The sequence below is a fragment of the Malaclemys terrapin genome, chromosome 10 (genome assembly GCF_027887155.1).
Source record: "Malaclemys terrapin pileata isolate rMalTer1 chromosome 10, rMalTer1.hap1, whole genome shotgun sequence".
NCBI lineage: Eukaryota > Metazoa > Chordata > Testudines > Emydidae > Malaclemys > Malaclemys terrapin.
The window spans coordinates 79,695,650-79,708,176 of NC_071514.1; the positions used below are offsets into that span (position 1 = coordinate 79,695,650).

At 47.2% G+C, this 12,527-nt stretch overlaps 1 protein-coding gene across 2 annotated transcripts in view; it reads left to right on the top strand.

Moving 5' to 3' along the window:
* The first annotated feature begins 1,707 nt into the window (after positions 1–1,707).
* Positions 1,708–12,527, top strand: part of NATD1 (N-acetyltransferase domain containing 1) — a 33,085-nt gene continuing 22,265 nt past the window's right edge. The window contains exons 1-2 of one of the 2 annotated variants that reach the window (XM_054042686.1): positions 1,708–1,729; positions 2,199–2,350. In XM_054042686.1, coding sequence (XP_053898661.1) covers positions 2,254–2,350 — 97 coding nt within the window. In that variant the 5' untranslated portion in view covers positions 1,708–1,729; positions 2,199–2,253. Of the gene's footprint in view, positions 1,730–1,988; positions 2,011–2,198; positions 2,351–12,527 lie in introns of those variants that run through there. The other variant, XM_054042687.1, reaches the window with a different exon arrangement.

Consider the following 12,527-nt stretch of genomic DNA (forward strand, 5'->3'; position numbering starts at 1 on the left):
TAACATGCAAACCACTGGACCATCCTGCCTCACTTATGTGGGGTGTGATCTTAGACAAAGACTTGATGACGTTAATTAATTCAAGTTTGTTAATGTCTTTGAGATCTTCGGTTTAAAGGCACTATAGATGGACAAAGTATTACTAATTATTAAATATTATTATTCCCAGTTCCCTACCATTTGATACAGAATAACAATAATGTAGTCTTCTCCAATAATCTTTTAAACTGTATTTTATTAAGTTCGTCCATAGCAGTTTCACTCAAATGGATCACACTCGTTGGTAGAGAGAAAAAAATGGGAATATGGGAATGCCCATACATACAGGATCCGATCTGTGGACATCTGGTCCAGTATTCAGTCTGATAGTGTCCAGCACTAGATGTTTTAGAGGAGGATGCAAGACCCCCACAACAGGCAGCTGTGGGATAATCTGCCCCCCACATTAGGTCTCATCTTTATTTCTAGCAGCTAAAGCTTGGACTAAGACCTGAAGTCTGAGGATAACTCTGGGTATTCTTGATATCCATATAAAAGTCAAGTTCCTGTTTGAATGTTGCTAAATTCCTGGCTTGCACAACTTCCTTGGCAATGAGTTCCACAGTCTAACTATGCATTGTGTGAAAACTGTCAGATAAATGTATACTGGGAACTTGTATTAGGTCTCTATCTAGGTACTTAGATTAGATTTATGCAGCATCAAATGGAGTATAATCCAGTGCCCAATGGGTTATTATAGAGAAGGAACATCTGTCTGAGATTCACTCAAGACTGGGATACTGTAATGAGGTCTGCACTGACAAATCCCTGCACCAGTAGGGCACTGCATGGACACAGAGGTTTCCAACGTGGAGTTCACTGTAGGATCATGGCCTAAATAAAGGACCTGGATTGTCTGGTCTGCTAAATTCACTTTTCACTTTGAACACAGCACAAAGTGGACTGAAAGCAGCTGGAGTCTGGATAGAAGCAGTGAAGAATTCCCCTCCTGCAGGGGAACTCACTGCTGGCAAAAAGATGGTGGAGATGGCTCTATTGCCTCTTGTGACAGACACCTCCGCATAGTAGGGAAGGGAAGGGGGGCAGCGCAGCAGCTCTTGTTCCAGGGCCAGGGGGCTCAGCGTAAGGGAGCAGCAGCTGGCTGTAAGCGAGTGGAAAATCGGGCCCTCTGTCTTTCAGATAGCGCATGATTTGAAACCACTGTAAAAATCACCGACTATGCAGTTTAATTATTTTTAAATCTTCAACACTGATTGTATCCTGTAAGGTGGCGAAGCCAAAGAACATGTTTTCTTTTAATACTTGTCAGCCTGTTCAATTCAGAAGAGAGATTGCACAGGGACTTTGTCCTCTGCAGTGGCTTTGATTTTGCAATGTATAACTTTGTTCCTAGCTCTGTTTTTGCAAAATAGTGTAACTGAACTGATTAATTAAAGTGAGCTCTGTGGCATCACTCATCATGATTTCGCGACCCACAGAGGAAAAATATGTTCCTTGGAAACAGGTGTATTCCCTCAACTGCTTTCAAACGTGTGTTAAACCAGAAAAGGGCACTTTCATTCTGTAATAAGATTGTCCACACGGGGCTTTACACTGCTCTAACTAGAGTAGTGTAATTGACTGGCATAGCTGTGCCGGGACATTTCCCCGTGTAGGTAAGCCCACAGAAAGAAAGGAAATGATTTCGGATTTCCATTGTGTCACAGAGCAGGGAAGCCTGTGATGTCAGGTGAGTTCAGATGCCTCTTGAGGACAGTCAGCAGGCTCTGTCATTTCTAAGGAAGGAATGAATCACTTGGGGGTAGGGAGAAAATGAATCATAAAACTACCCCCTTTCTTAAGACAGCATGATTCTTTTTCCTTCAGCAGAGAAGTTCACTTCTATATATCTGAGGAGGGGGAGAGGAGGAGAAGGTGCGGGAATGGGGGTGGGTTTCAAGGTGCAGTGTTCCTTTAAGAGTCGAATGGAATGTATCAAAACAAAAAGGCTGCTCGGGCATTGGCTGTGAGGTCAGCACGTGAGTTCACAGCTGATTTCCTGGCTTTTTTGTGTGTCTCTGTGTGTGTGTGTCAGTTTCAGCAGGAGCTCATCATGTCTCTCCCCGCCGGTCATCGTTCTGTACCTTCCCCCTGCTGACCAGGGAGAGAAGGAGCTGGTCCAGCCCTAGAAATAACTACATCTCTCTGTCCCCACACAGACGTTAGGGAAAAAAAACAACAACCAAAATTCCAAGAAACAGCCCACCCAGCAACATGGCACATGCAGCTCAACTCAATATCCTGGAGCAGAACTGCCCCATCCAGGTGGAGCACGATCGCAGGAGGAGACAATTCACAGTGCGGCTGAATGGTAAGGTCCCGGCTGAACCTGGGATCTCACTTTTCTTTCTTCCCTTTCTCTCGCTGTCCTCCACCCTCACCGCCCCCCCCACCGGTTTTCTATCTTTTGTTTGCAAGTAAAGCAAAGAGGCTGGTAACGAGAAGAGTGCCCTCTAGCTAAACCAGGGACTGGCTTTCCTCTCACAGCTAGGGAATTCTCTCTCTTCCTTTTCCTAAATTATTTTACAGCAACATCGAGGGTGGTTATGCAACAGATTAGTTTTGGTGTCAACAAAGAGGCACTGAATATCAAAGAGCTATAGAGGAGGTAAAGGTCCAAGGAACGTGCCTCAATCTATTCCCCATGCAAGTTCTTCTTCTCTCGGTAACCTTCCCCATTCCTCTCTCCTGTCTTTGTTACTTTCTGGTAAACTGCTGCTGTCTCTGTTCTGCTCAGGTTGGTAGAGGAACACCTGTCTCTGTAAGATCTATTTATAAACATTTTTAGCTGTGCACAGCTGGTTACCTTTTCTGACCTGAACAGGAGGTCTGTGAATCTCCAAAGCTTGTCTCTTCCACCGACAGAAGTTGGTCCAATAAAAGATATTATCTCACCACTTTGTCTCTATTTATAAACAGGTCACTAAGGTTGATACTAGCCACTTCTTCCCTTTTCTGTTAACTGCCTTGATCGCCAAGCCCTCCATATATACTGACTACTCCCTTTTTTTTTTTTAATTTAAACTCCCCTCACTGACCCAACTAACTAGCCCTGCTCAAAACTAACAGGAGCAGATAGCAGGTTGTTGGTTAAATACCTTTTGTTTTGTAGACTGCGGTGGAAAGGCACAGAGTGGAAATAGCAGACTTTCTATAAATTACCCTGGGATGTGAAAGATTATCCACAGCATGCAGTTTTCAGGACGGGGAGATAATTTTGATAGGTGCTTACAAAATAACATTTTAAATGCAGATGGGAACTTCTTGGAGTGTGACTTCTCTGGCTTTGGTGCTCTCAGTAAATTGCACATAATGGATGTGTTAAGAAGCCAGGTTGCAGATTTAAAAAAAGAAGTAATTTTTACCTTGGAGTGTAGAGTTGTAGGGGGAGGAAGAAAACTGTTAGGCCTTAATTCTGTAAACACTTATGCATATACACCTCTACCCCGATATAACGCTGTCCTCAGGAGCCAAAAAATCTTACCGTGTTATAGGTGAAACCGCGTTATATCGAACTTGCTTTGATCCGCCGGAGTGCGCAGCCCTGTCCCCCCGGAGCCCTGCTTTACCGCGTTATATCCGAATTCGTGTTATATCGGGTCACGTTATATCGGGGTAGAGGTGTACTTAACTTGACTACTATGAGCAGTCTCATTGATTGAGTGGGACTACTTGCAGTAGTCAAGTTAAGCACATGTGTAAGTATTTGCAGGATTAGGACCTCAGGCGACAAACTGGTCTATAACATTTAGAAAATAGAAATTAAAGCTTGATGTAGCTAAATAAAATTTGAAGTCCTCTCCAAGACCCCAATCCTAAAAGTGCATGACCCATGTGCAGAGAGCTCTTTGCACAAGGCTGGGGAGGTCCTGGATCTGATCTGTTATAGGCCCAACCCTGTGACCACTTAGCACAGGAAAAATCCTACTGAAATCAGTAGAACAACTTATGGGCGTGTTTGCAGGATCAGGGCCTATTATCGTTAGTAATACCATAACAATCTGGTTCTAATGTGGACCCTAGTAGCTATCCCTTTTGCTGCATTTGATTAGCTGTAAGAATGAGAAATGGGCACCCAACAATATCTCCTGTTGGCAGGCGAAACATTTCTCAGCCAGTTTTAATGGTTAGTTCCAAACATACAAAGATCCCAAAGGCTGTTTTGGTTCTGTTTTGTTTTTTGTTTAGTTGAGCAAAATAGCCTGTCTTCCAGCTCTACAGAAATTGCAGGGTAGATTGCTTAAAAACGTCAATGGATAGTTCAGAAATTATATGTGCAGTAGGACGCATTCTCAATAAAACAACAAGAATAGTCCTACATTTTATTCTAGTTTGTCTGTTTGTTTGTTTTTTAAACCACTAATTACAAGTGCAATCTTCAGGCTCAGCAATGGGTGAGAGGGACAGGACACTAACCATTGCAAGCTGAGTATGGGGAGACAGAGAAACTGATCAAGCCAAGCAGTCTCTTTGAATGGCAAGAGATCAAAATAAATCCATTGTGATGGGTTCCCACTTGAAACCTCTATGGTGTAGAGTCATAAATTGGTGCCATTGTTTAAAACGTTTGCACGTGCAAAAAGTGAGGGGAAGATTATGGGCAGAAGATTATTAGGGATTTAATTTCTCATCAGAGCACTCCAGATTAAAATCTCTGGCAGTCAGATTGTTGGCAAGTGATCCTCAGCAGCTGGAAAAGGGGCTGGTGGAAAATACACTTCAAACAAATAGAAAACCACCGATTCAAAAATGTAATGTGGATAAGTTAATTTCAGCCTGGCACAAAATGAGTCACTTCAGTATCGGACTGATTTAACTCCTGTGAGGTCAATGAGAATCACTTCAGTGGTAGCTGGATTGGGTCCCAGTGGTCAGATTTTCAAGAGCTGGGTGCGTTGGCTGTCAGTGCCTCAGTGGTTGCTGCTGGCTATGGGGCATGTGAGAATCTGGCTCGGCGTTCTCTTGAAAACTTGGTCCTCCATGATTCCAAATGCAACATCTCAGCAATGGTATGATGAGCTACTCATATTACTGTTAAGTACTTCTATGCCACTGTTCATCCGCACAGCTCAAAACACTGTATAGAAATTTAGTAGTATTGTATCCATTCTACAGATGGGGAAATGGAGGTGCAGAAAAATTAAGTGACTCAACTCAAGGTCACATAATGAATTAGTGGCTGAGCTGGGAATAAAACCACAAACTTGTCCTAACCGTTCGCATGTGCTCCATGTTTATGGCTCCAATGTCAATGAATCTATTTTTATTTTCATATTATTATTAGCCATTAGTTTATAAAATCAAAACCTAGAACGCAGTCACAAGATAAACATCTCTCATGAGGAGAATGGAAACAAGCATCAAGCCATAATAAATCTCTAGCAGTGAGAGACCTTCCATCTGTCCCATTTCTGCTGTGAGTAACTCAGTGGCACTTTAATGCCCTTGTTTGAATTCTCCCTAATACAGCAAACCTGCAAACATAGGTGGATCTCCTGTGAGTTCGAACGGGTACCCAGATCACAATGCTCTTGTCATATGCAACATGATGCAGGCGTACCAACATTCTCTGATCCCCTCACATACCATCTATGGGCTTCAGGAGTCATTGCTAGTTCAAAAGCATCTAATGGTACTGGTGTGCCCAGGGACGACGAGTGGAGGGGGAAGCCGGTACAAATTACCGGGGCCCGGCGGTCCGGAAGGGGGCCCGGCTTCCTCCCCCTCTCGTCGTCCCTGTTTAGCCGGTCTGCCCTTGCAGGGGGGCCCGAAATAATTTTTTTAACTGGGGCCCTAACTCGTTCTCGGCAGCCCTGAGTGTGCCTGAAACACAGAAGTAATTGTATACAGGTTAAGAACGTGTCAGTATCTATAGCTGTTCATGGTTCATCATTGTTTCCATTTGCTCACTGTGCGTAACCTGATGATGAAATTCTCGTCTCTCACGTGAGGCATATTAATCATCTTAGGGGGAACTCTTAGCTTCCCCCCATTTCTCCCCAAAAAAATCTTTGTCATATATGGCTTCTAAAATCCTGAATAAAAACAGCTGTTTCATTTAACGCATTCCCATTCCTTCTTTGCCTCCCAAAGGCTGAAGCATCAGGACCTGAAAGTGAAACTGGCTATAAACAGACTTTGCTGAGTTTCATTGTCCCACCTGAAGGAAATGCAGAAAGTAAGAAGCCAACTGGGTTTTTAATCAGCTAAGGTGTTGTTAGTAACATGGGCGAAGAAAACGGTTCACAATATGATTTTCTTTTTAAGCTGACAGAGCTCCTTTAACATACCACAGCTGTCCTCTCCAACTACTTAATCTTGAGGTAAATTCTCAACAGGAAACTGTTTAAAAAAAAAAAAGTGAGTCCCTCTGTTTTCTAAGTAAGTTTCTTTCAGTGGCAGTTGCATTGTCTCTGCTTAATACTGTATGCTGTGGTCTGTTTGTTTTCTCCGTAGTAACATGCCAGTTGCTTGGTGTCATTGCTAAGAAATCTGGTCTTGCTCTTGGTAGAGTGCTCCCTGGATCAGACGGATGCAGTAGCTTCTTAGAACAATTTGTTCCTCTTAATTCTGCCTTTCTCTTCTGCAGTCACTTCCTCTAACAGCTTTAATGATCCTCTTTGAACTCCCCAGCCATCAAAGTTTAGGAATACTGTCCGATCTGCATTTCCTCTCTGGGCTGAGAGCTGGGGAATGATCTAGTGAGGAGAAAATAAAACCATTCCCTGGGAGTGGCTTCTACCTATTTTTAAGGAACTGTGCCAGTTTACCAAAGTTGGAGTCAGATTCACTGACAAAGTCTGGAGGTGTTACTCTTGATTTACGCCAGTGTAACTGGGATCAGAATTTGGCCCAAAGGCAGCAGCTCGTGCCAGCCCTACCCTTCAATGCATTGGGTGCACACAATGCTCTGTTGTGGACTGGAACATGCAGAAGCAAATGGCTGGGAAACATCAGAGACCACCTGCTTTCAGTCTCATCTATCTAGTATCTGAACATCTCCCACCTCTTTAACGTAGCACCCCTGTGAGGGAAGGAAGTACTAGTGTTCTCATTGCACAGACAGGGAACTGACACAGTAAGGCTAAATGACTTGCCTGAGGTCACGCAGGAAGCCTGTAGCAGAACAGGGAAATGACCCCAGGTCTTCTGAGTCCCAGGCTAGCGCCCTACCCATTGGACCTTCCTTCCTTCGTGGCCTCATGCTCCTCACGAAAGTCTCAAGCAGTAGTAGTGACTAACATCCTAAAGCCAGAGAGCCGTTTGAAAGTGGAGAGGGTGAGAAGCTGGCGAGACAGCACTCTTTTGTTACACACAAACTCCGTTTTGGCCGTCCGTCTGGCAGCGCTGAGTAAATTCCAATTTCACGGACTGCCCGGAAACAGTGAAGTTAGCCCAGTATCGTGATTTATTTTTCCTACAGCGTGAAGGCAGAAGTGGGAATGTCCACTTCCCCCTCCCTGCTGTTGGGAAAATCACAGCCCTGGGCTAATATGGCTGCTCGTGGCAGGCCGGGGTGGAGGGGAAGGGGACTCTAACCCCCTGGCACCAGCTGCTTCCTGTCTGGCTAGCCAGCGGGGAGACGGGGCCGGTACTGACAAGGTGAGGCAATTCGGATCCCCAGCCCGGCCCACCCCACAGCAGCCGCTTGGAGCACAAGCAGGTGTGTGAAGGGGGCCCTTCCCGGGTGGGTGGATCAGGGTGTGTATGTGAAAGGGACCCTCCCCAGCAGGGTGGGGGAGGGGGTGGATCCTGTTCTTGCCCAGATTCCTCCTGCCAGGGCAGGGCCTCCTCACACACTTGCTCGTGCTCCAAGTGGCAGATGCCAGTCTCAGCTCCTGCGATGTCTCCCCTAGGCCTGCTGGAGGCTGCTGCAGGGTGGTCTGTGGCTCCTAAATCCTGTGTGTTGTCGGTGCTGCCCCCACCCCATCCCATGCTGGCCAGACAGGAAGCAGCACCAGCAGCCTGGGCTGGAGCTGGGCCAGACGGACAGTGCCGTGTGGTAAGACACCCTCTACCCATTATACCACGTACGCTCTACCCCCTGGGAGGGGACCGGGCTGCCACCTATCCACCCCTCTCTGGGACAGGACCAGCCCACTACCCCCCCGGAGCAGCCGGGGCCTCAGCCAGGAGGAGGAAGTGGGGACATCTGCTTCCATCTATCCACTGTTGGAAAAGTCACAGCAGTTTGGGGGGAGGGGGGACTCGGCGGCTGTCCCTCTCCTGTGAAATGCCAGCACTTACCCTGGTGCTGCCCTGATGACTTTATTTTAATAACCCGCGATTTACCCAAGGTCTTATCTCTCAGGGAAGGTGGAGCTGGATGGGCTTGTGATCTTAAGACCCAGAACAGATGCCATGTGTTCTCCTCTTGGTGGGGAAGGGTTAGCTGCTAAGTGACCACGTCAGGTTTGACTCAATGAAACTCTTGTATATTAAAAAAAAACCAACCTAGTCACATGCGCTGAATGCACTTCCAGCCTGATTTTAAGAGGGGCCGAGCCCCATGACTCAATGAGGGCTGCAGCCGTTGAGCACCTCTGCAAGCAGCTCGCTAATGTGCTTAGCATGTATTAGCTCTACAGAGCGTTTCCTGAAGGGCTGGGCTCGATTTGTTTCGTTTTGTAAGACTAGGAACTAAATTCAGAGGAGGTGTGCAAAGGAGTGTAATGGTGCAACCCCCGCAGTGCCGACAAAGCCTTAGATTCCATTTTATTTGGTCAGACTCCCTTAGACCTACTGATACATCCGCGATTCGCATGCCAAGGAGCCAGAAAAAGCCGGGGGTGGGAGGGCTGCTTTACACCTCGTTACATCATCCTCTTAGTTGTGTTTCTTGCTTCACTCCTCTCTTCTGACCCCTCAGCTGCTTAGTTGCACTGACTCAGACGCCCTTAGTTCAGAGGGCCAAATACAGGAGGTAACGTGCGAAGGAAAGGCGTGTCGGCAAGTTGCACATGAGTACGTTTATTGCAGTACTGCCTCGGGACCAGCCAGGGTGGGGGCACCCAAGCAGAGTACAGTTATACCACGCCTGCCCCCGGAGAGCTTAGGGCCAGGGTTCTCAAAGTGGGGGTCGGGACCCCTCAGAGGGTCGGGAGGTTATTACATGGGGGTTGTGAGCTGTCAGCCTCCAACCCAAACCCCGCTTTGCCTCCAGCATTTATAATGGTGTTAAATATATAAAACAGTGATTTTCATTGATGGGAGGGGGGTCATACTCAGAGGCTTGCTGTGTGAAAAGGTTCACCAGTAAAAAAGTTTGAGAGCCACTGGCTTAGGGCTTGTCTACACTACCCACCGGATCGGCGGGCAGCGATCGATCCAGCGGGGGTCGATTTATCACATCTAGTATACTTAGTATACTCTCCCTTACTCCAGGGAGAGAGACAACAGGCTTCCTCCTTGCTGCCCCCACTCTTGCTGGCCTCCTGGCTATATAGAATCCCCTGCCTGTTCCCTCACAGGTGAGCTTCTTTCTGATCAAAGCTCTCCAAACAGCCTAAATCTTCCTCGTTTTCCACATACTTGAGTGATTGGACCTGCCTGGCCTAATTCCACTCTCTCAGGGCCGATGTGGGGCATACACCCCATCCCATAGAGCTGTCCTGGCAAAGAACCCATAGCGTAAGCATGGCCTTCGAGTCCCCTCTGAACTCCCCCCCGTGCATCAGGCGATGAAAATAAACGCCTGAATTGAGTTGGTAGCAAGCTTAGGCACCTTGTCCTGATCTCCCCCATCCCGGGTGACCATTACTTTTCTGTCCTGTGGAGAGGGAGTGATTCCTGCTGTGGCATATCTGTGTAAGAGAGGACCAAAGTGGACCTTGCACAGGTAGGGAAGTCAGGGATTCAACCTCTCAGCTGGCCAAGGGGGAAACTTAACTGTGAGCTGGGATGGCACCAAAGAGAATCCCGCTTCATTTTTCAGTCACATTGGTTTGCAGCACTCACAACCCAAGAGTTGTAACTGATCCCCAGTCTCCTACAGCGCTAGCAGAGCCCCGTTAGGGGTAGGAGAGGTATGTGAAAATGACGTGGTGGTGATTCGGCAGAGTTAGTTCATTTAATCAAAGATTCAGATTCCATTTCATTTCTAGGTGAAAGTTCAAGAGTTCTGATTCTAAGTTCTTATTCTGTCTTATCTGAATCATTCACCCCACTGCACAGTGTGAGTCATTTAAACCAGTACTCTGAAAGGAATGGAGCTTTTGCTGTGTGTGTCTGGAGGGGAAAACCGATAATAGATGCATGTATTTCTTCTCATGCGGTGACATTCTTTTTGGGGGGTACCTGACAAAGCAGTAAACTCTCAAGGTACTAGCACGAGACAGCAATGCAAGAGGAAACTGTCCTGATGCAAAGACTAGATGTGCTAAATACGCTTTCTTCATACCGAACCAACAGAGTTCATAAAGGAGCAGAGCCCTTTGATCTGATAGCTAGTCCGTGAACGGCAGTTTGTCACGTATCTGCTCATCAGATTTCTGAGATGCACGTTCTCCCGCTCCTCTGCCCCGCCTCGCGTCCCTTCTGAAACGGTTTAGCTCATGGAAGAAGCTGATTTCTCAACTCACGAAGTGTCTGACCACAGCTTGTGGGGATGGCTGAGCAGATATGTTGCTAGAATCTAGGTTTTGTGGTGGGAGGCCAAAGCCCTTGACTGTCTTGTGTGGAAAGTCTTGGTTTACCTGGCTGTAACTGACTTTTGCTGATGACTGATTGCAAAGGTGAGGCGCTGCTCAGCTTGCCTGACTCAAGTTCAGGATTCATTAGCTATGGAGATTGCTTCTCCCCCTTTGACTCCACCCTCCCTCGGCACTGCAGCAAGGCCAGGAGCCTGACGGAGAGGAGAAGGTGGTCCAGTCTCTTAGCTTTCTTCTGTCCTGCAGGGACTACTTTGACAGGGCGACTTCTTTCGGGACAAGGAGATGCTACTCCTGCATCTGTTCTGCAAGGCTCAATTGTAGCCCTTAGATCAGCTCCTAAGCATGATCCCTGCTCCAGGATGTCACCAACTCCTCTCCTAGGAGCTATGAAGTTATTCAGAGCTCACTTATGTGATGCAGCCTGAATCTCAGTAGCGCATTTTGACTTTGCCTGCACTAGGTGTTTCCCTCATTAGTTACCAGGTGTTCACTAACATGGTGAGAACACACCTCTTTTCCTAGTGATCCCGAGGCCTGAGATTGTGCCCCTGTGCTCCTAGTTTGTCTTGAAATGAGACATGCGTCAGATGAAGGAGCCAGGATCCCCAGAGTGGGGGAACTGACTCCTCACCCTATCAGCTAGCGGTTTGTTTGTGCCCAGATGCAAGAGGGTTTATATCCCTGACATGGTCATCCTGCGCCTAACGTACCTGCCGATGTTGCACCTCTCCCTGCCCACCCTGCTTGGTTCATTTCAAATTTATCATCTCTTTGCCATAGGCAAGTTTCTGGAACCATCCGGAACTGGCTGGAATGTGTGCTCGGGAAACTTGCCTGATAAGTTTCACTGGGGAGTCTAAGGTCTTGGTCTTAAAAATTCCTGCTGGTGCCAGGAATGCACTGATTCAACATTAACGTTAACACAGCATTAGCAGCGGTGGAAATCCTTTGTAAATTCCCCCGATAGACTGCGCCTCTGTCAAGCCATAGCAACCGGGAGGGACCCAGACGCTGAGGCCAGGTCTTACATGTAAAACGTAGAGATACTTCATTACACATGGCAAACTCAGTCAACCGCCACGTCTGCGTCCTAAAAAGCCCACTACGGCTATTCACTTTTCTGCCACGCCTTCCAAAGCTGATCTCGGGTCAGTTAATTGAATGGCTCCCCCCCTCAGTCCCAAAGTCAACGGGTTTCAATCCATTCTGTTTCTCATAGGCAAAGCTTTACAACATGGCATGAAAAGTCATCTGATGTCACTCAGTCTCTTACTCAGCCACGGTCACTGCTGCAGGGGAATCCTGGACTGTGAATCGCAGGCATCTGACTGGAGGTGAGAGGGCTCCAGGAAGCTTTTGTCCATATAACTCCATCTCTCCGGGTTTGGGCTGGATGGGGAGGGAAAATTGGAGCCCTGGGAGATGGGAAAACAAGAAAGAATCAAGGAAGAGAATCCAGACCCTGGCTCGAAATGTCTGTGCTTTGCCCCATTCGCTCAGAAAGGGCCCTGGACGAAAGTAGCATGTGCTGGTGGTGGTCTTTATAGACTGTTTGTATTTTCCATACTCCTGGTGTGTCCCAAAGGGGGTGAGTTAGGTAGTGGGCGCCCAGTGACCCTGTAAGCTAATGCAAAAGCTATTAAGGCGGTTGTTCTCAAGTTGTTCTTGCAGCCCATCTTGCTATGAATTGATGCATCTTTCCTGTGCCCTTCAACCGCCCTGCCCTGTACATTCACCCTTCCCTCTCCTCATTGCACACACAACAGAGTGAGGGAGGAGGACTGTTTCTCTCTTTTGTTCTGTAGTGTTTAGATCAGGGGTAGGCAACCTATGGCC